We start from the raw sequence: 24,506 nt of genomic DNA on the forward strand, positions 1-24,506 counted from the left end.
GTTTGTCTTAATCACAAGCTAAAAATTCATTTATAACCTGTATACAAAATGCCATGTTTATATCAATATCATATGCAGCTAGCATGAAATAGTATACATTAAAATGAATAACAGAAATCTGTAATGGTCAAAGACAACCAGTAACAAAACCACTAAATACCAGTTGTCAAACATGATTTACTATGTATATTTCTCCTTTATTCTGTTAAAACAGTAATTATTAAAACTAAAGTGATATGGGTGAGTGTTTATGACTTCCTATTAAAAAGCCTGACTTAGAGCAGTATTCATTTAAGTTTAAGGTTGAAGAAAATCATGCAGAGATCTCTGTTCGATGGCCTAGTGACTTTATATCCTCTTGTCAAACCTCAGCAGTTTTATTTGTAGTGATACATGCTGGAGAAGGTTGGAGGTTAAAGTTGATAGGAGGGCCAACAGGAAAGCCAACCAACTTCTTTCAAAAGATTACAACCTTTAACATATTAGGATCTGTCGGCAGTTACTGCCAACTTTACAAGTCTACATTTTGTGTACTCTTTACAAATCTTCCCAAAATTCCAGATCAAATGGATCAAGTAAATGCTTTTTGTACTTTCCTCCAGTTATTGCTTCCTAACTTTACTACTGTGTAAGCTATTTATTCGTTGATTTTAAAATAATGGTTAGCAAGGATTGACCATTTTTCTAATAAGAAACTATGGACAGTTAAAATTCTATTCTAATCATTAACTCCTGGTCTCTCCCTTGCCCCAAGGCTCAATTTGCCAACCTCTTCCAAAAGGTAGATCACTAAAATGATGCACAGGACCCTGCCCCCCTCCCCACCCAAATCAAACCTTTTTTATCCTGCAGTAGTAGACTTCATTTATTAAAACATATGGCTATCTAACTCCCTTCATCATCTTTCCCTGGCACATGTCCAAAGGACCACAACAAGCAGCAAAGCTCTGGAATGAAAAATAGTCAATACCTGGTAAGGATGTATTATAAAAGAGTCCATGATATTTATATATTCTTTGTGAACAAATGTGTTATGACAAACAAGTGTTAAGAGCAAGAAAACAACTTGTAACAAAGGATGCACAACTGTATGAGTGTTAAAGTTTTCTCTTAGTTTGCTACTTTCTTTAGAATGCAATATTTGCACCATATAGCACAGGGTTATGGATTGGAAGTATTTTTGAGCTTCTGTAAGTCACAAGTAAATTGTGACATTAAAGAACAAACAAATTCAGGGTAATCTTTTCCAATATTTATACTACACTTGTCCCATGCTGGTTACAAGAACAATTCAGTTTACAACACAGAACATGATATTACATTAAAAAACTATCACTGCATTTGTTAATGTTTATGCAATTTGAAAATTAAATAACTTTAACCAGTTTTCTCGCAACGCAGCTGATATCTGCGATGTTTTACTTGCAGGTGTACATCAGCCAAACTGTTATGTTGATTCATTAATTATCCATTACTATAATTAGGCAATGTTACGCTTCAAAACGCATAAGACAAAAAACATACATATTATCTGCTTGCTAGAACATGCAATCAATAGGGATGGAAGAAAAATCTCATGTTTAATGTTTTCAGGTAGCAGATTTGATTTCTAGGTCTCTTGATTTTCAATCCCCCCCAACATTTGGAAAAAGTGAAAATTCTGCATTTCATAGCACTATCTAGCTATTGCTACAATGTTAATTATATAAAACTAGATGTGCTCTAATAAAATCTGACTAGCTAATTAATACTCAAAAACAGAGTGGAAGCTACTTAAAGGAATGGTGTGTGTGTAAATTCCTTTAGGTCATTGAAGAGACTGAGGCAGGGTGGTGTAATTCTATATAACTAAAACATTTAATATCCCATGTTGCCTATAACTTTTTGTTCTAGCTGTAATTTAAGAAATAAACACATTCCCCTAAAAAGGTTTAATTTTTTTAGTAATTTCAGGTTATGCATTTTTGCCATTGTACATCATATCAAAGAGAGGGAGAGGCCTTTATGGTAAAGATATAAAAAACCATTTACACTGACTGCTAAACATGCCATGCTGTATCTGTTTTACTCATACCCTAACACTGTCCAAGAATGTGATAACGTAGCAGCATTTTCATTTTAAACTCCACATTTCAGGGGTTTTTAACATATAAATTTGATCTGGGATAACATTAAAAATATGAGATCATACCTGGGAACTGATCCTAATCCCAAAACTAGTTTAATTTGACCACCAGTTACAAAAGTGGGAAGGAAAAGAAGAATTTGGCTTCTGATTAGTTCACGTTAAAGGAATAAAGATGTAGAGTAACACCTCAAGCAGAGATAGCGACTGACATCAGCTCATTCAAAAGCTGCTAGATGCTCTGCACTTTTGAAAATTAGGCTACTTACATAGGTGCCTAAAATATAGATTTGGGAGCCAAATTTTAGGCACCCATTTTTAAACTGGCTTGGATTTTTATTGTATTAAAGTAATGTCATAATAAAACACTACAAATGGGATATAACTATCCCCAAATGCACAAAATATCTTGAGACTTTCATAGTCAAAACTTGCTATCTTATACCCCAAACTCTGGCTCTCCAAAAGTTTAGAAATTAGAATCTTACTTTCATATTAAACAGAGCTGCACTCTCTTTGATATTCTGTTTCCTAGTAAACTCTCCTCTTCGGTTTCAGCCTTTTATAAGGGATCTTTTCCAGCATGCTCTTTGATAGTTGTCCATTTAACTTTGGGAGAGGGATTACAGCCTCATTGTGTATATATGTCAACTGTCTGTGGCAGGATGAGTCTCCTTTCCATATAGCTGGCATTTGGATTCATCTTATGTTGTCTCCTGATCTTCCCTTATTCTCATTCTTGAAACGGCACATCTTCACAAAGAGTATTAAAAAATGAAAAAGTTTGACAAGTGCTAGATGACACTGATAAGAGCTACTTTCAAAAAGATTTTTTCTCGCATGCTTGGTATTTTGCAACCCTAATACACAATATGTACTATTGACTCAGATTATCCCCTTTAGAACTGCACATGAAGGGGACTCTCCACACATGGTATGAGGCCTCAGACACCTTCAAGTCACCATCCCTTTCTCTAGACTCTGTGGAGGCCTTGGCACATGTGCCAAACTGGCAGAGAGGACAGAGATGGGGTAGGGTCAGTGTGCAAGCCATCTCCTCCTTACTAGTCCCTTGGAAATTGATCAGAAACATCTTCAATTTGGGGTCTTATTTTTCTGAGACCTGCCAAAAAATGGAGGCAGCTAGATGGTTCTTTCCTAATATTTTATGCCAAAGTGTAGCTTGCTCTCCTACTGCATGTTTCCCCAGTTCCTCCAAAAACGATGTATATATTGGTGGTAAGATTATGAGAGTTTTGAGAAGATTTAAACTTAAACTGAAGTTTTTACTGCAGGAAGTTGGATTTTTATAACAAAAAATTATTGTACAAAAATAGACTGTTCATCTTCCATCCAGGTTTTTAAAAGTGCTTTACAAGCCTCATAATACTTCGTACAGTAGGGTAGTGTTATTTGAATTTTACAAATAGGGAACTTAAAGCACAGAAACATTAAGGAATGTACTGAACATCACATAAGAGATCAGTGGTAGAACTAGGACTTGAACATCTATCTTCTGATTTCTAACAATGTAATATATGCACAATAAGCTAACTTGTCCAATGTCTACTCTGTGTACTGAAACATTGTTGCCAAGAATTAATGATCCATAGAACACAAAGAAGTGTCTCAAAACCATTATATTGGGCTTACTCCTGCTCTGATTATTATTTGCACCTACAGGCCTAACCAGGATCAAGGCTCCATTGTGCTAGACACCATACAAATGCCCCCCAAAAATTACAGTAGAAGGCCCGGATCATTCAAAGATTTATGTATGTACTTCTATCAAATGAAAGATGTGTGCAAGTCATTGCATGAACAGGGCCCAATTTATATTACACTACTATTTATGTCAATAGACAGGATTGGATCCAGTCTGTTGTGTGAAATTATTTAATTTAGGTTTTATGCAATATGTGCCTATCACAATCTTTGGCTCATTTACCAAAAGTTAAAAGAGTACAAATTAGTATGTACATTAAGGACACCTAACACAAGCATTTTATACTCTGAATCTGTGATATGAAGGTTTATTATTTTTAGTATGAGTTCAACATAACTGTGAAGACTTCTTTGGAGCAGCTGCAGAGTACAAGTGTGAGAATGCATTTTTAAAATGCCTGAAGGGCTTAATGAGAGCCTCTGGGCACAATCAGCCTTTCCCTGCTGCACCTGCAGTGGGTGTCGAGCCTGGAAAAAGGAGCTCAAAGGGCAATGAGAGCTTATCTTTGGCTCTCACTAAGTGAGAGATGCTTGGCTGGAATGTGGAAGATGAGTTGGACTGCTAGCAAACAGAGCCTCCCTGAAGGACAATAGGCCTGCAATACGGAGTCTAAGGCAGTTGGGAAGCAAAGTGGCAAAAAATGAATCTGTCCAGGATTCTGCATGCTGGTGGACGGGCCTGTAAGAATCAGGAAGACTCCTGGCTGAGTCAGGGATTGTCCTGCCAGAAGAATAGGAAAAACTCTCCTGCAGCAGAACCGGCTGCTAAGAAGCTCGGCAGTGAGCCTTGATGCTTAAAGAAAGCGGGGATGACACAAAAGAGAGAGGCTGAGGCAAAGGCCCGAGACCAGGTAAGGTAAGAAGTGGTTCAAGGAGGTAGCAATCTGTGTAGTCAGGCCTTGATTGTCTATTCAAAAGTCTCTGGACTGAAACGCAGCAGAGTGGGACGGCCTGGGCTCCCCTTCCAACCCACTGAGGAAAATGGAACAGACCTCTCTCTTCTGACAAGGGGTAAGGTAAGGACTATCAAAGCCCCCCTGATACCAGGGATAAGGATGAATGTATGTGGACTTGGACAAAAGGGATGTTGACTGATCATTGTTAGTTGGATTACTGGTTCGCCCCAGAATGGGTGGGACTATATGTGAACCACCAGGAGTCACGAGAAGAAACTGACCACCACAGTTTTGGCTCAGCTGTCAGTAGGAAACATTAAAAAAGGAGGAGAGCCCATCCACTGGGGGTGCACTGGCTGGTGAGTAACATGCTTATAAACCTTCATCCATAAACAACGAGGGTAGGGGGAGGAAATTAAACATTTGTTAGAATAATGTCAATTTAGATTTATATATTTTATTGTAGCCAGTTTTCATCCCGATACACACCTGTGCACATATAAAAATTACCACTGAAAAACAATGGTCATCTCTTGGGTGTTTCACAGCAACGCTAACAGCATAAATCAAACTACAAAACAGTTTAAGGGAGGAAATAAAGACCATTGTGTGTACGTCTACACACACACCCCTCTCAAGACTTCGACTTGAGTGCTACGGGTCCTACAAAGGGGAATAAAACCATGGCAATCCCATGGAAACAGAGGAGAGAGGCAGCATGGAGGAAAAGAGAAGCAGTTTCTCTCACAATGGCATAGCACAGAGGGGCAGTTAGTTGCTAAACTCTGCAGGAGTGAAGAGGATGTGAAGAGAGGCATAGTCTGGCAATGGTACTATGGGCGACATTCTCCTCTGAAATCTGCATACCGTATGCAGCAAAAGGGTTAAGATTTATGCTACTTGTACTCTGTACATTATCAGGGTATATCTCACTTAAGCATTTCACCAGTGCACTTTGGGCCCTCCTATTCTCTGCTGATGGCATGTAACAGTCTAGTTTCCTCTTGGCTGTAAAGCTTTGGTCTAGTTTTGGCTATTGGGTTTAGTGTATGGGTGCTGTATGGTGTTGATGACCTGTGATATACAAGAGTGGATGATCTGGTGGTCCTTTCTGGCCTTAAGCTCTATGACTTCTTAGAAAAGTGAGAGAGTTGCCATGCCCAACCAGCCTTTGAATGCACAGTAGTGAGGAGAACGGTAGGCTACATACAGACAGAGCGACAACGTTCAGCAGGATGTTGTTTATCTTGTCCCATAGGTCACCGCCTAATGTTTGGAACAGAGGTTGTGCCATCTGCCCCTGCCACAGTTCTGCCAATGCCATTCACTTCAGGGCAGCATGTGATAAATTTTATCACCATCAAAGAAAAGCATTTTTTTCAGACAGCATTCCCCTGCCCCGCAAGTTCTTGTGCTGAAGAGAAACACAGGGCTCTTGAATATTAAAAATTAAAGACAACGTAAGTACCAACAGTTTCCGGAATAGTAAATATTCTTCTATTGACATGGTCTGCCACTCTGATACAGTGAAAAATGCTATGAATTAAGAATCCCAACTTAATTTCTAAGAGAATTTAGCAAGACCTCCAATGTTATTTTAAAGTAATTTTGTTTGTTATTAATACATTTTGGATTGTTCCTGAGCCAGCACTTACAACTATAAAACTGGCAAAAAGAAGAGTTTCTCAACAAAGTGTAGTCATTTATTGAAAATGCACTTCTATGAAGTTGTTTTATCTATAAGAGAAAGTCCACTCAAAGACAGAAAACTTGCACGTAGAATCATTTGATGCTATGACAAAACAACTGGTCAATGTAAATGACGTCTGTGCAGTAGGGTGCGAGCAAACTGAATTTACAAAAATCTTCATAGGAAAGGATAAGACTGAGCAGGGGATCCTCGCTCTAAAAGGAGAACAAGTCAGAGTTACTTACAAACAACTACTTATCATATAGTCAGGTTATCTTGCATCTAGTTTGCTAAAAGCAATCTAGTTCAGTGCAGCTCTCAGACACAGAACTAATTAAACTTTTTGACTAATATAAAAGAAAAACATGAGCTTTCACCTTTTTTGACTTAAGTGAAAATATTATTGGTAAACATAAGGTATTTCATTCAAGAGGGAAAAGGTTAATACTTGGAATATATTCATATATAAATCCATAATATCCTATCTAGATACCTCTGGTTAATAAATGCATCTAGTGTGTACACTCCCACACACTTTCATTGCTGTGAACAAAATGTCTATTAAATTATGCTGATCATTTTTGCATTTAATTGTAGTAAGACACCATTATATTACCAAATTAACTGTTCACCTAATTTTTGAGATGATAAACATAATGGGGCAGCAGATTTTTTTCAAAATTACAGAAAAAGTCAAATAATTCTAATTCTTTAAACACAAAAATGTACTCTAATGTATTACATCTAGCTTTTAAATTAAAAGCTACAGAGAATTAAATGTATGATTCATTGTTATGTGACTCAATAGTTTCAAATCACATACTTTTCCTCATCCTCGGTAATGTATTAACATTATGAAATTTTAAAACACTTTAAATTTCTTTGAAACAAAAAGTCTATTTTACTTTTTAATTAAATCTATTTCTCTAAAAGGTCTTTAAAGGCTCTACAAACTACCTTGCATTTTATTATTGCTGACAGTTATCTAAACCACGCTTGAATGCTCTCTTTATCCGTTAGTGAACAATTGAAAGATCATATGCTAAGAGACTTGTGCTTTCTCTTCTTCTTGCCCTGTAATTAAGGCATTTAAATACATTTCTTCATAGCAGTTAAGAGAGTACACTGTAAAAAATCATGAACTGAGACAATTTTGAGTTTAGCAACCACAAATACATACAACATAAATTTGTCTCAATGGTAAATATAAAAAACAGAACAAAAATACCCGCTTGAAATCACATAATAAATTTACAGAACGGATGGACTGAAAAGGTTTTGTTTAACTGTCTTAAGATATTTAAATGATCTATGGTAATTTGACAATACTACCACATTGTTAGCTATCCTACAAGGAAGGTAAACATTTATATCAAACACACATTTGTCAAGAATATTTTAGTTTTTAATAGGGTTTTTTTGCACTATAAAAAAAAATGGAGGGAGAGGTGTGAGGAGGACAACATGTGGATGGAAGGAATTACCATATGGTAATTACAACAAATCTGGTAAATGTATTATAATAAATATTTGCCATTATACATTTAGAGCAACAGACATATGCTTTATAAAATGTTATAACAGATAAAACAAACAGAAATTTGTGAAACTGCAGTTTTTCTAAACTGAAGAATTCTTATATTAATGTACTGCACCCTTTTTGACACAAACATGTTATTAAGAAGTTTCTTTCACATTATGAAAGGAATTCAGCATGTATATGGTCAAAACATTTCTATATAGCAATTATATACAAGATGTAAAGTATAAAGTGTATCTTAGTTACAGAAATGCTTTAGGAAATATTCTATATGAATTTGAGATTAGTTGGTCATACAGCATATCCCTTACATGTAAATCTAGTTTCTGTGGCAGAAGTTCTTTATGTTGTTGTCTCAATCAAATGTTAAAAGATATGTTGTACTAAGTTATGTTTTTTTTTAAGACAGACGAGAATAAGAAAAATAATTTTTAAAAAGTTGTCAGCATGTTGTATTATGAACAACCTTATTAGTTCTTTACAATTACAATAGGTACCTCTGGACAAGATCGAGCAGACATGACAAATGCTTCTGACTTCTTTTTAGATCGAACCTGGAAGGTCATCGCTGAACAAACAGAATACTGTACAACTGGGGTCATAAATTGTCGAAGATGACAAAAATGTAAGTTTATTTTTTTGTTCTATAAAATAAATGAATAAGTTATTCAGTTTGGACTGTCCTTTTATCCCTGCTTGATTTTATACTTGAAAGAGATAGATAATTTTTTATACACGTGTCAATTTAACTTTTATATTATGTCCTTCTGAATCCAACTGACAATATTAGCATTGTCTTTCAAATAACTACTGCACTTTCTAAATGTAGTCTTCTGTATGGCTTTCTAATAAATTCTTATCTTTGTTTGTATTTGCTCACCATCATTAATTATGACAAAGCTGTAAACACTTTCAGAAAAAACAGTCCACAAATTTGGAATTTAATATTTTTTCTTTAATTTCATTTTTTAAAGTGTACAGGAAAAATGCTAGCTCAATTAATCTGGTCAAGAAAAAGTATATTTATTATTTCTCCTAACATTTTTATATTTTGTTTTTAGGATAATTTAACAGGACTGGTAGTTTTTGATTAAATTTAATTTGTGTGGAGCTAAACAATAACTTAAATTACTGGAACTGTAAACATATTAATAACTGTCACATTTAAATCTTGTGCTATACTTTTAAGGAGAAGTATATAGAATGAATTAGAGATCTGTAAACTCCTGATGGGAATTAGTAGTGTAAGACAAAAGAAAATGAAATGTTAACTGAAAAGAAAATAAGTTAGGTCAAATGAAAATGTAAATCAACAAGATTTGGATAGTACTCAGATCAACAGCTTTAGCTAATAAAAGTTCTAACAGATCAGTGACCATACAGTTTGAAACAAATATGAAATATGAATGACTTTAAAAGGAATAATATGAAAAGTACAACAGTAATCGGATATAAAATTATCAGAATTCAAGTGAAGAAAATTCAAACCGAAATGTATGATGGACAATTATGTACCTATTTTGACAATTCTAAGTGGTCAAGTTTTTAAAGTATGACACAGAAACCTTAACCTATCTATAGATGAGTGATAAATGAGGCATTTTGTGTCATTACAGTCCCATAAATCACTTTCTTTAACTGCTGACGGCTTTTATCAGATCTAACCTTTTCAAGCTTCTATTAGAGTGCTAACATTTTCAACTTTGACACATATGAAATTTACAAATTCTGCAGCTGATTAACTCTGGACAGAAGCTCACTGCCATCATTGCCTTCTTCAAGTTGGGTTAGAGCTTCAGTGTCTCAAAAACTCTTACTCACAATAGGACAAAAATCTCAATTAATGTAGTGGGCTGTATTTCAAGGGTAGAAAACAGTTTTTCTTCTGAAGCAAATAAATGAAAGCATGCTTTCTGCTGTACTCAGCAATGTTCAGCAAACCTAAATAACAGACTGTTTGCAATTTAAAAATCATATGCATAAGAAGTAAAATCCATATAAAGATACGCAACACTTTAGTAATTGAAAGTTCGAAGAATAATTTTCTTTTACTTATCCTGGTTTTAAATTCTAATTAGAAATTTTATATTAAATTGATGAACACTGTTAGCTATTTGAAAAGCCACAACATAAAGAAATCAAACAAGACTATAATCATAACCTCTAGAACTATAAGCTAATTTTCATCATGGACCCAGTTATTATAGGAATGCACATCCTTTTCCATGGGAAACTTTCACTAAACTCCTTCTGAACTAAAATAAAAGGGAATTAAATGCCTTAAATCATCAGGCTCAAAACATGTATTTTCATAATTTATAATTACAAATGCGTAGTACTTTATATAATTCAGATATAACTTACACACACACACACACACACACACTGAAACCTTCAAGGAAATACATTTACAAGATTTAATTGATACAGACGTTGAAACAAAGCTCAAGTTTAAAGAGATACTGTCTTTAATAATAATAGTCAGACTGAAGAAATCTTGATGTTGGTTGTGTGACCACAGGAAGCCTGGTACTTCAGATGGTATTAGTTTTGATAAGAACTAACTAGACATCAGACCTAAACAATGAAACCTGAAGAGACAGGCTCAGACCACGCAAATAGGAATATCTGCAGAGACCCTCCCGCGGCATATTGCCTCTTGTTGACAAACCACAAATCTTAGAAAAATAGTGGGCAAAGGACAACTTTTCTTCAGCAACATAGCGAACATAGTCAGTGGTTAAGGCCTATCTATGACAAATTAAAAACTTTATTTCACTAATAATGTTACACATCACAGAAGCTGTGCAGTTACTTTTTGACAATTCAGATGTAAATCCTGGAATGCATGTGAATATTCATGAGAAAGTCATATTTATCATTTAAAACAAGAGGACATGACTTCTTGGTGTTCATATAAAAAACCAGTGATGAATGAGGCCATGCTAATCAAAGACAAACCAAAACACACAGATGTTTGCTACTCTTGATTAAAAAAAGAAAAGACTAGTCCAAAAGAACAACGATATTGAAAATCTAAAAATGTTTATATATACACTAAAAGAAAAGGAGTACTTGTGGCACCTTAGAGACTAACAAATTTATTTGAGAATAAGCTTTCGTGAGCTACAGCTCACTTCATCGGATGCATCCAGTGGAAAATACAGTGGGGAGATTTATATACATAGAGAACATGAAACAATGGGTGTTACCATACACAATGTAACCAGAGTGATCACTTAAGGTGAGCTATCACCAGCAGGAGAGTGGGGGGGGGGAGGGGCTTTTATAGTGATAATCAAGGTGGGCCATTTCCAGCAGTTGACAAGAACGTCTAAAGAACAGTGGGGAGTGGGGGAATAAACATGGGGAAATAATGACAGGTTTCAGAGTAACAGCCGTGTTAGTCTGTATTCGCAAAAAGAAAAGGAGTACTTGTGGCACCTTAGAGACTAACCAATTTATTTGAGCATGAGCTTTCGTGAGCTACAGCTCACTTCACGATGAAGTGAGCTGTAGCTCACGAAAGCTCATGCTCAAATAAATTGGTTAGTCTCTAAGGTGCCACAAGTACTCCTTTTCTTATTATAATTTGTTTTTATTGACATATTTCTGGGTTTTAGTGACACTTGCATAGTGTGTGCTCTAAATTTTACATTTCCTTATGGTTACATAGTGTAAATATAAATGTGTACTTGAGCACAAATACAACTTCTGAAGATGGCATGATGATGGTCAGAGAAGGGGACTGGGAGTCAGAATTCAGGGCTCAGTTTCTAGCTCTTGTAATGTCTGGCGACACTCAGCAATTCATTTAAACTTCTGTGTGCCATTTTACTCATATATAAAATGTATTAACCTATAGCCCCATCCCCTCACTCTCTCAGGGAGATATAGACCCTGATTCAGCAAGGTACCTTAGTACATATCTAACTATGTGCATAACCACACTGAAATCAATGGGATGTCTGTTAGGTACTACATATGTTTGTACAGTGTCTAGCCCAACAGGATCCCACCTGGGTGGCATACAGATTCCATCACAATATAAATGTTAAACGATGATGTTAATACCCAAGTGTTAAAGTTGGGAACATGCTTAAATATCTTGCTGAATCATGTACATAGTTTCCTATCTTCAGTGGTCAGCATCTCAGGGACTTGCCTAAGACCAGGAAGTATTTAGATACGATAGTTATAGGTTCAATAGAAAAACCTAAGGTAGAGAGTTAGAAAAACTAATCAGGTATCTCCTTCTGTTGCATGGAAACATAGGTCAACTGTATCTTGCCAGTGTGGTGTTCTGAGAAACTTAGATGAAAAGTACTATAGATTTTAAACTCAGAATTGGAGTGACAAAAGGAAAAAGTCACTGCAGGTTTTATGCAGAATCAAATCTTTTCACGCAGACTATGCAGTACTGTAATCACAGCTTTGTTTATGAGATTTACAATAAACACAATACTTAAATTCTGATCTGGTATGATTGATATGATCTCTACCAGCAACCTACTATACCCAATTAGATATCTGGTCCCTAATATTCAGTACAGTAAAGAAATCATGAAGGATTTATTAAAAGAAGGTCCATCTTATAAACTATTGAAAATTAAGGCCTAAACTGCTCATTCGAGTGTCCTCAACATAAACCACATTGCTGATATTCGCATAAAACTAACACCACAACAAAAGGGATTTTCTTTGCTGTGATGAGAGTATTAACATTTTTGCTATTATTAAAATGATGATCTTCAGCTGACCCATTAAAGACCAATTTCCACATCATAACACGTTTCAGTGATCTAATTCTTTCCCCCCTAACTTTTAAATGTTTTTTTTTCTTTTTCTTTTTTTTTTTTAAATCTTGTCTTGGAACCTTAAAAGGAATTCCTGGTTATAGAGATGCTGATGTGCTTAATGCAAAAATCTCAACTGCCTTCTCCAACCTAAAATAGATAATTGTAGCTCTGTGAAGGCAGTTTCTTGTGTTTAAGAAACCAGAAGTCCTCACACTCCATATTACCTCCCAGGGTATACCATAACGCACACATCTTCTATACATACTTCTCAGTTTCCTCATTTTTAACCTGGAAGAACCACTCTCAAAAAGACTGAAAGGTCATTTGAAGTCCATACTGACAATATATCTGCTCCTAAGCAAAAATCTCCAAGGCACAGGGAATTTGTGTAACATTAAATAAGACTGCTGTCCTTTAGCCAGGCACAGACCAACAAACAAACTTAATTTTACATCTCAAGCTGCACTTAAATTTTTCAAACCCGCTCAGCCTCTTGCTTTCACCTGCTTTACTTACTGTGAGAGAGTTCTGTCTGTAATCGGCTTTTGACTTTATTTTTTTCTTATATTAATACAAATAGTTTTATACTCCAGATATACTAATTTTAACATTAATACATAAAGGTGTGTTTATAAGACAATTCTTCCAACTTTTGGCCCTTTTTTGAAAAATTTACTGAAAGCCTAATATATTTAATATTCAGTAGCATGTGAGAATAATTTTTATGCAACTCTGATAGTTAGAAAGATAGATAACTCAATTATTAGATCATCTATCAAAATATTCAGATGTATAAGAGGCTACTAAAAAGATTGATGTCTGAGAAAGTCCACTGATTCTCTAGCCATCATATTCACGCATTTGGCTAGACAACATTTTTCGCTGCCTTCACAAGCAAGCTTCATTACCCATCACTCCACTGAAAAGAGTTTATTATGAGGCTGCCATCTTGGCAAGACTATTATTTAGATGATAAATGTTCGGAAGAAAAGTGTGTCTAGATTTTTTTTTTTTTTTTTTTTTGGTGAGATGAGCTTTTTGACAGATAAAACAAACAGCATCTACATTTCTAATTAACTTAAATTTGGCAGTTACAAATACAGGTCAGTAAAGCTATGATACACTACTAGATTATTTTCTGTCTGAATTTTGTCCTTAATTTGTAAAATGTAAATTAACTAATTAGAGGAAAAGCAGCATTATTTGTGACAAAATGCTTCTGTTAGTTTTGTGCTCTTTGACATTTATCATCAACCGTACTCCTTTATTCTAAGTTCTAGTAGATGGATAATTATACTTATATTAATATATTAAGTTTTTAATCTTTGAAACTAAAATGAAAGTTTCAGTTTTTGAGAAAATACACCACATTATACAAATTGCAAGTACACTACATATTCTAAGCTTTGTTTTATTTTAAAAGTGTTCTGCTGTTTATGTACATGTGTGTAGTAGTAGTACACACAATTTTTCAGAAGATTATGGTATCTTTATTGCACACAGAGGGTGGCCAACAATTAACACAATTATGTTTTGCACATATATACTACAAGTTCACGCTCCTTCCACACTCTCAACCCCCTGCCCAATTGTCACTTCAAATGGATTAGAAGCATTTACAGAATTACAGAGATGGGAGGTGGGAGGGTGGTGAGAGAAGGGAATTTGGTTATTCTTGAGTTTCAGCAAGCAACCTGACCTTGTTAAATTAAAATATATGATGTAATAGTTTACGGAAGTATTTTTAAAGCTATTCCTAGGTAGATAAAGACTCAACAATAAGAAATACATTGAAAATGTCAGATATAAATGTCAATTAAAAATTACAAGGAGTTCTGAAAGGTAAGGTCTGTGAGGATTGACATTCTTTGACATAGTGGAGTGTCTGTGACCAGGCCTTTGGCAAACATAGCAGGATCTATGCTGTCAGCTCATATTGTACATAAAATTAGATGCTTGTCTAATCTGAATGAGAAATACCAGGGAAATTGGAGCTGAAGCCTTGCGGTAATGTATGTGGAAGCTGAAAGCGCTCTATCTGTACTACATGATAGTCTCTAGTGACATAACAATATCTGAAAGAGTGGAGAAAAATATAAAGAAAAATAATTCAAACAAAGATATATAGCACCCTGTATACTACTGTAAAAGCTGAGAATGCAATAATCCAGCAGTCAAAGGATAAATTCTAATCCATTTATAATGTAATCCTAATTTGAGATATATGTATAAAACATTTTATATAAAAAAATACACTGTAATTAATGTTTAATTGACATTTATCATTCAAATTTAAATTTTAATCTAAATGTTATGTGGATTTGTTCCCTCTTTGCTTTGGTAATGCACAAGTGACTTTTGATACAGAGTGAAACAATCTAAAATGATCCTGGAAATTAATACAACTGTAGTAGTTGTCAACACAAAATGTAGATATTTCTCACTGAAACCACATGTCCAACACTCTAAATCATCTTGTTAAGGATCAGACTATTGCCCAAAGACTGAAACAAATTCTTTTGGGCTACCTGTTTTGAACAAATCTTTGCACAAACTACATTATTAGTCAGAATATGTGTTGATACTTTTCGTAAATCTCATTAAACAATATGGCCACAACAAGAATATATGTATAACGTTGCTGAAAATAAGGTACATGTGGGATCTTCCCTTTTATAAAATGTATATGTATGTTTGCATACACATATTGATTATTTTGTATGATCAAAAGGACAGATACTGATAATCTTGATTTCTTTACAAAGTTGGTTCACTGGTATACAGACAATTTTAAACAACTGGCTCTCCTTTTATTTTAGAATTGCCTTTTTTTTTTGTCTACTAAGAAGACTATCTTCACTTCCTGCTATTTAAATTAGCAAACAGACAACTGACTTTATGAAAACTAAATTAATTACTCTTATAAAAAGAATATTTGAGTTGTAAATTGTTGAATGTACACTATTTTCTGTTTAGACAAGGATAATTTGGTTGAATAGTAAAAAGTGATCATAAACTCCAAGACCATTCATGTCCATTTTCTAAAACTGGTTTACTAATTCTGACAGAGGAGCCCCCAAAACACAACAAAACAAAACAATTCAACAACAAACCAACAAAAAACCAAATTCTAGCATGTGTGAAATTCTACAAGCATCAGATAGCTAAACTGACCCTAAGTCTCCCAGTGTTGCAGTAAGGTCAAAACCTTTCAGCATTGTACCAGTGTGTCAAAATATGTCAACAAACCATCATACTGCAGGAAGAAGAATGACCTTTCAGTTCTTTATGTTTGGGCTGCCAATGAAACTTTGGATAGTGGGTATGCATGAACAGTTTTCCTAGCTACTTGACAAATGCAACTCCCAAGCTTTCCTCTAAATCTGGTTGTCAAACCACTAGGTTTCAACTCACTGGTACAACTTTCTAAGCCCACATACTATTGGAGACTAGTGATGCTATTATAAAAATGCATGCTTTCAATATATCCGCAAAATAATTTGCCTTTACTTCAACGAAACCGATAAAATCATTTCTTAAACATTCTTTGGATGAACAGATGTCAAACTCTTTCAAACAACTTAGTAGAAAAAAGGATTATCATTCCATTGTTCCAATTCCTAGTTTTCTCTTGTGTGATAAATCCTGATAGTCAATTTCTAATCCATGAAACAAAAACCAAACACTAAATTGTATGTGATCTGAACTGAATCCTCTAAAATCCTACCTTTCTTATCAGTCATACGCACCTTTTGGTTCCAGGGGTATGAAGTTGTACTCCATATGCTTTATGGAAATATGCTTATGAATATGACATAACTGGAATATACTTTACGCTAAATATCCCTTGTATGGTGTCATTAGAAAGTTTGTAATCTACTAAGTGTGTTCATCCTATTTGTTTGCATGTATTATTTCTATATCTGGAGTTAGGAGAATAAGATCTAAATTTGTATCAATGATGTAAACATATTAAGTGGAAGCCATTAAAGGTGCTCCAGAAAAAATCAGTTGTATATTGCCTTAGTTACTTGAAAGCCTTCCTGTGAACGTGTGGGCCAGCCCAGGGGGAGTGGAGACTAGGGGTTTTACAGTGACATGAGACCATGTCACCTGATAATGAAATCCATCTTAAATCTGGTACTTTTCCATTTAGAACGAGGGGAGGGGACCCAGAGAGACAAAAGATTTCTACCTCATGCCAAAGCTATACAAGGGGGTAGAGCAGGACAAAAGGGGCTGCCAGTCATGAGAAAACTCCTGCTTATCACCTGAGATGTCTGCTGAAACTAGGAAGGACTGTACCAAGGGAAAGGATTGCGCCCAAACTCGGAAGGAGTCTAGTCTGTGAAAGTATCAGAGGGGTAGCCGTGTGAGTCTGGATCTGTAAAAGAAGGATCCTGGATCTGTAGTCTATGAAAGAAGCTTATTGGAACATCTCTGAGAGTGAGATATTACCTGTAATCAGTTTCTTAATGTATTAGGCTTAGACTTGCGTGTTTTTGCTTTATTTTGCTTGGTGACTTACTTTGTTCTGTCTGTTATTACTTGAAACCACTTAAATCCTACTTTGTATACTTAATAAAATCACTTTTGTTTATTAATAAACCCAGAGTAAGTGATTAATACCTGGGGGAGCAACAGCTGTGCATATCTCTCTATCAGTCTTATAGAAGGTGGACAATTTATCTATTTACCCTATATAAGCTTTATACAGGGTAAAACGGGTTTACTTGGGGTTCAGGCTCCCAGAAAGGCTGAACACTGGGTGCTGGGAAAGTCCCTATTAACTGAAGCCCCTGGGCTGAGTGAATCTTAGTTTCAGTGAACTGCAGAAGCGTGGTCCAACCTCTGGGTCTGTGCTGGAGCTGACTGGAGTGCCTAACTCAGCAAGACAGGAGTGGCGGGGCGCTTGTTCTGGCAGGTGGGTTGTTCTCAGTGGTATCCCAGCTCATCAAGTAACAGTCTCGAGGGGAATCTCTGTGACTGAACCCACCACAACGGACTTCAAAGATTATTTTCATTTTACCATTATGATTATTAGATGTAAACAGGTGTTTTAATATCAGGCTTAATTTATTAATTAGAAACAAATGTCAATTTACATTTCAAAAGTGTAGGTGTTACTTTAAAAATACTTATAGGAAATTTGTTCTTATTTATTCATGTTCTCTTTTTACATATAAGCACAGGACTAAAGACATTTAGATTACAATTAAAGGGGGAAAAGAATTCATTGGAGGGAAGACTTGCTATTCATATTCAAACAGAGAAGAAGAAATGCTTCTCTCATTATGTGGAATTATCATTATTCTAATATCAGTGTCAAAGAAGACATTTTGCTAGTGTCTTCTTCATATAGTAAAGTTACTTCAGCTAATAACAGTGTCAAGTTTTCTCCTGGGACTCTCCATAAATTGTATTACAGAGTCTCGAGATGCAGTATCCAGGCTTGCAAATGATGGAAAAAGTAAATTGTTATATTTGACTTTACATGTACTTGCAGCAAGTCATCCACGATACACTTACTAATTGTTATTTAATCGGTCTCTTGTTGATATCTATGTACTTGTTAGTATACTGCAGTAGTGTCTACTAATGTTGATATAACGGATTGTTACAGTCCTTACACAAAGTAACAATGGAGTCTGTCCAGTTTCTTTAATCAAGGTGGCATTACATTCTTACTTTACAGAATAATCAACCCCAGACTCGGTAATGGGACTTCTAGATTTCTTCAGATGAACTGAAAGTATAGCACAATGAAATACAGCAATTTTCAATATTAGCAGAATTTCAAGCTGAAACAAAGCAGTATTATTGTTACAAAAGTCCAATCATCCTAATTTTGGCAACAGAACCTTAAATGTGCTTCACTTCCAACACAATAAGAAATGTTGTTCTCACTATTTTTACTATGTCAAAATGAACAGGTGCCTAGTTAATATATATAAAACAAAAATAAAATACTATCTGTTGATTGACAGGTCTAAATAAAGGGGTGCTTCTGCAGGTGACACCAGACTCAAAAGGTCAAAATTATTCTGAAGTGTTTTACTACACCTCAAAACTAGATAGGCCAGATGCCATGTACAGCACAAAAATAAATAATCACTGCAACATTGTTTCTGCAATGGTATGTTTTATTGCAAAAGGCGAATTTAACTCAGTGAGCTGCTAATGGTGAGGACTGTTGTAAGGATAATAGTGAAGGAAAACCAAGAACTACTTTTACTAAACATTCTTTAAGAGAAAATATCTTTTTATCCTAACAACATGTTGTCCCCTCCATATAAAAATTTTGTGAAGTATAAAGTAATTGTTTTTCTCTAACACTCATGCAGCTAATTATTCCATCTTCTTTTCCTACCAAGTGTGTTATCCATTTCCTTATGAATACAGAGGAAAAAATGGCCATAAACAACAGTCACTGGACAATCTAATTCCTAACATGGGGAGCCTGCTTGTTATACAATCTAGATTGAACTGGGTTCACTGTAATCTGATGTCTTGGCTGTCTTACAACTATTGAAAGTCTTCACAAATACTATGGATAAAATTTCCCTCTTTATCTTGGAGAAACGGAATTGAGATGCTTCGTTCCTCTCGCAAAACAGTTGACTACAATTTCTATTACGGTAATTATATCTTTAAGACAGACATAGATGATTTTAAATGACAATCATTACGAGAATTTGAAACAGATATTCATGCATTTTACCTTGATTCAGGAACTTTGATTCTAAAATGCAATACGTTAGACTCCCAGAATACATTTGACTCACATGGTTTAATGAAAAACACACAAATAAAAATTACCACCATTTTTTCCAGGTACGGAAATTCTTATGAGCTTTTAACTTAGTACTCATCTATGAAGAAAAATAATGGAAACCTACCTATTCCAGTAGCTCCAGAACTGGTCTTGCAGATAGGCCTGGTGGCTACATTCATCACCAAATGAAGCTTTGCTTTCAATCCAGTGAATTATATGTCCTTCAACAGCTAGGGGACAAAGCATTACTAATATAAAATGAATGCAAGCTCTGAAAATCTGACGACAACAAAGATTTGTAAAGTTCTACATTAATCAAAGCTACGATATGACTTATACTTACGGCACAGTTGTATACTTGTAAACCATCTTTCAAACATTTGCAATGAATATTTTTTGAAACAAAATCTAAGAACCACATAGTAGTGTTTACCTACAATTCTCTCAATTTAACTTTAATTACCGTGTGCTCCAAAAGTCCTTCGAATGCACTTAAGCCAGTACAAACAGTTACTCAATGAAAAAGGAGCCAAAATACTGAGGACAGAAGTACAGCTATACCCATTTCCCCCTTACTCTCCCTAATCTTAGGTGTCAGGAAAGGGGCTGGAAACACCTGGTGAATGCAGGGGCACATAGGCGAGCTACTGTAGCAGAAACTTTTCAGTGCTGTAGGTTGGGGTAGGACAGGGAGCAGACAAGCAACAGAAGCTCACCCCACAGTGTTGAAAATTATGAACCGTACATACATATATATTTCTCCCTTTTCTCTTTGGAGTCAGCAGACACTGTACCTTTGTGGGGATGTGTTCTGTGCTATTATGTAGGAAGGATATGTCAAAGAAGTGACTTTTCCGTTTTACTCCGAAGACACTGCAGTTCATGGTGTCTTCCAGGAGCAACCTTCCAACCTGTGCGCCAGTCACCATGAGAGGCCCATCTCCTGCACAAACAAGGTTTCACTCCTGAGGTTGACCAATTTTTCCAGTGGGAAGTTATGCCTATATAAGATGAGCCAGTCTCCCTCCGGGTAACCTGGGACACTGCCATGGAAGGCTTTGAAGACCTTTCTATCTGTATAGTTTTCTATAGCACCTATCACTGTGGTGTTTAGCTTACTGTAGTGCCTAAGGAATGAAACATCAAGTTTGACTTGGGGCGATGTGCTCTCAGAAGTTTGTGCTGCAAAGCCAGACAGGCTCTTGTATTCTACATCAATTATAGAATTTTAAAAAGTTTGCCTTTTTATATCTAAGTAGAGAATCACAGTTACAAGTATACATGCATTTCCATAACCTTGTCGAAGTCTGATAAGAGGGGGAGTTATTTGTCTTCCTGCCAGTCATAGATGGGGGTAAAAAAGGTACTCTACACAGCTACTGGGATACCTAGAGGCAGTGAAGCGTACAGACAGACAGCAAATCCATGGACTGTTTTAACCAATCAAAAAGGTGATGTTCCAGAGCTAGTAAGCTTTCCAAAATACTTGCCTTTCCCAACCAACATCTCCTTTAGCCTTCCAATGTTTGAACTGCAGCCAGTTGCTCTTCAGTTCATCACAGCCAGGATGTTGGATTGCTGGGAGATGGTGATGTTTGTGTTTGATATGAAAGAGATTAATAGCTAGATATTGTCTGTTTTTTGCTAGATTTTTAGTCAGTGCTGTTTCACAATCTTCTTAATAGGTTCAACAAGACTGGTGAGATGACAGATCCATGAAACTGCACAGGTGAGAGCTTTGGAAGTGAAAGAGTAGGTGTTCATTGCAACTTTATGAGTGTGGCCTGACAGCATGTAATTAAGCCATCATAGAGTAATCCTGCCAAGTGTCTGTGGTGGGACAGCAGAATATCATGGTTGAATGTATCAAATACTGTGGAGAGGTCCAGTTGTTTGAGTATGGATGCATGGCTTTTGTCCATGGTCATCTATTAGTGCCACCAGCGCCATCTCTGTTCTTGAAAACTGAGTGGGAGGAGTTGTCAAGGTTCCTCCCCCACTCTGAACTCTAGGGTACAGATGTGGGGACCTGCATGAAAAACCTCCTAAGCTTATCTTTACCAGCTTAGGTCAAAACTTCCCCAAGGTACAAAATATTACCCCCGTTATCCTTGGAATGGCCGCTACCACCACCAAACTAATACTGGTTACTGGGGAAGAGCTGTTTGGACGCGTCCTTCCCCCCAAAATACTTCCCAAAACCTTGCACCCTACTTCCTGGACAAGGTTTGGTAAAAAGCCTCACCAATTCGCCTAGGTGACTACAGACCCAGACCCTTGGATCTTAAGAACAATGAACAATCCTCCCAACACTTGCACTCCCCCTTTCCTGGGAAATGTTGGATAAAAAGCCTCACCAATTTGCATAGGTGACCACAGACCCAAACCCTTGGATCTGAGAACAATGAAAAAGCATTCAGTGTTTTACAAGAAGACTTTTAATAAAAAATAGAAGTAAATAGAAATAAAGAAATCCCCCCTGTAAAATCAGGATGGTAGATATCTTACAGGGTAATTAGATTCAAAAACATAGAGAACCCCTCTAGGCAAAACCTTAAGTTACAAAAAAGATACACAGACAGAAATAGTTATTCTATTCAGCACAATTCTTTTCTCAGCCATTTAAAGAAATCATAATCTAACACATACCTAGCTAGATTACTTACTAAAAGTTCTAAGGCTCCATTCCTGTTCTGTCCCTGGCCAAGACGACTACAGACAGACACACAAACCCTTTGTTTCTCTCCCTCCTCCCAGCTTTTGAAAGTATCTTGTCTCCTCATTGGTCATTTTGGTCAGGTGCCAGCGAGGTTACCTTTAGCTTCTTAACCCTTTACAGGTGAGAGGAGCTTTCCCCTGGCCAGGAGGGATTTCAAAGGGGTTTACCCTTCCCTTTATATTTATGACACGCCCCCCAAATCTCAGCTAGGGTGAAACACTGGCTGGGATTTCTTCCTGGAGCTCTAGGAAAACAGAGTTAATAAGACACATGCATCTCTAAATATACTACCAAGTACATAAAGACTAACAATATTTTCCACATCTCAAGGACGATTTTAACCAGTTGATTCTGGGAAACTTTCACGGGAGAGTGCATCAGCCACTTTGTTAGAAGCTCCTGAGATGTGTTGGATGTCGAAATCAAAATCTTGGAGAGCTCAACTCCACCGAAGAAGTTTTCTGTTAGTTTCTTTGACGGTGTGAAGCCACTTTAGTGCAGCATGGTCGGTTTGCAGGTGGAAACGCCGTCCCCAAACATATGGGCGTAGCTTTTCCAGAGCGTAGACAATGGCATAACATTCTTTTTCAGTGACTGACCAGTTGCTTTCCCTCTCAGACAGTTTTTTGCTGAGAAACACTACAGGGTGGAATTCTTGATCAGGTCTTTTCTGCATTAAAACTGCTCCCACACCACGCTCGGATGCATCTGTGGTTACTAGGAACGGTTTGTCAAAGTCTGGGGCCCTTAGTACAGGGTCAGACATGAGTGTCGCTTTAAGCTTGTTAAAGGCCTTCTGACACCTTCCGGTCCACTGAACAACATTTGGCTGTTTCTTTTTGGTTAGGTCTGTCAGTGGGGCAGCGATTTGGCTGTAGTGCGGTACAAATCGTCTGTAATAACCGGCCAAGCCTAAGAAGGATTGAACCTGTTTCTTTGACTTTGGGACAGGCCACTTTTGGATAGCATCCACTTTGGCCTGTAGGGGGCTGATAGTTCCTTGACCCACCTGGTGTCCAAGGTAAGTCACTCTGTTTAGGCCTATTTGACACTTCTTAGCCTTAACAGTTAGTCCTGCCTCCCTTATGCGCTCAAGGACTTTTTGTAGATGTTCCAGGTGGTCTGCCCAGGAATCCGAAAATATGGCCACATCGTCAAGGTAGGCGACTGCATATTCTCCTAATCCCACTAGGAGACCATCTACAAGTCTTTGGAAAGTGGCGGGTGCATTTCGCAGCCCGAAAGGGAGTACATTAAATTCATACAGCCCGAGATGTGTGATGAAGGCTGACCTTTCCTTGGCAGATTCATCTAGCGGTACCTGCCAGTACCCCTTGGTTAAGTCCAAGGTAGAGATGAACTGGGCCCTTCCCAGTTTCTCTAATAGTTCATCTGTGCGTGGCATGGGATAGTTGTCTGGGCGAGTTACAGCATTTAGCTTACGGTAGTCCACGCAAAAACGTATTTCCCCATCTGGTTTGGGAACTAGAACCACTGGAGATGCCCATGCACTTTCAGAGGGGCGGATTACACCCATATGTAACATATCCTGGATCTCCCGTTCTATAGCAGTTTTAGCTTGAGGAGACACCCGGTAAGGGTGGACCCTAATTGGGTGAGCATTACCTGTGTCAATGGAGTGGTATGCCCGTTCAGTCAGTCCTGGGGTGGCTGAGAACGTTGGCGCGTAGCTAGTGCACAGCTCCTGGATCTGCTGTCGCTGCATACGCCCAAGGGTCATGGAGAGGTTCACCTCTTCCACACCACCAGCACATTTCCCTTCGTAGTAAACACCTTCAGGCCACTCAGCGTCGTCTCCTCCCTGGGCTGTAAACTGACAAACCTTTAATTCTCTGGAATAAAAGGGCTTTAGAGAATTAATATGGTACACCTTAGGCTTTCGGTTGGAGGTGGGGAATGCTATGAGATAATTAACAGCTCCCAGGCGCTCCTGGACCACGAATGGCCCTTCCCACGATGCTTCCATTTTATGGGCCTGGAGCGCCTTTAAGACCATGACCTGGTCTCCTACTTTGAAGGAACGCTCTCTGGCATGTTTATCATACCAGGCTTTTTGCTCTTTTTGAGCATCCTGTAAGTTTTCTCTAGCAAGGGCTAAAGAGGTTCGGAGGGTGTTTTGTAGGTTGGTTACAAAGTCCAGAATGTTAGTTCCTGGAGAAGGTGTAAATCCCTCCCATTGCTGCTTCACCAACTGCAATGGCCCCTTAACCTCACGG

General features: G+C 36.9%; 1 protein-coding gene across 10 annotated transcripts in view; it reads right to left on the reverse strand.

Annotated features, from left to right (window-relative positions):
- Positions 1-24,506, reverse strand: part of CDIN1 (CDAN1 interacting nuclease 1) — a 195,166-nt gene that overhangs the window by 74,265 nt on the left and 96,395 nt on the right. For 2 of the 10 annotated variants that reach the window (XM_073348875.1, XM_073348872.1), the window contains exons 10-11: positions 19,675-19,780; positions 159-6,651 (exon numbers count right to left, since the gene is read on the reverse strand). In XM_073348875.1, the coding sequence (XP_073204976.1) occupies positions 6,480-6,651; positions 19,675-19,780 (278 nt within the window). In that variant the 3' untranslated portion in view covers positions 159-6,479. Of the gene's footprint in view, positions 1-158; positions 6,652-18,066; positions 18,522-19,674; positions 19,799-24,506 lie in introns of those variants that run through there. The other 8 variants (XM_073348873.1, XM_073348870.1, XM_073348878.1 and 5 more) reach the window with 5 other exon arrangements.

This window comes from Lepidochelys kempii, chromosome 6 (assembly GCF_965140265.1).
Source record: "Lepidochelys kempii isolate rLepKem1 chromosome 6, rLepKem1.hap2, whole genome shotgun sequence".
Lineage (NCBI taxonomy): Eukaryota > Metazoa > Chordata > Testudines > Cheloniidae > Lepidochelys > Lepidochelys kempii.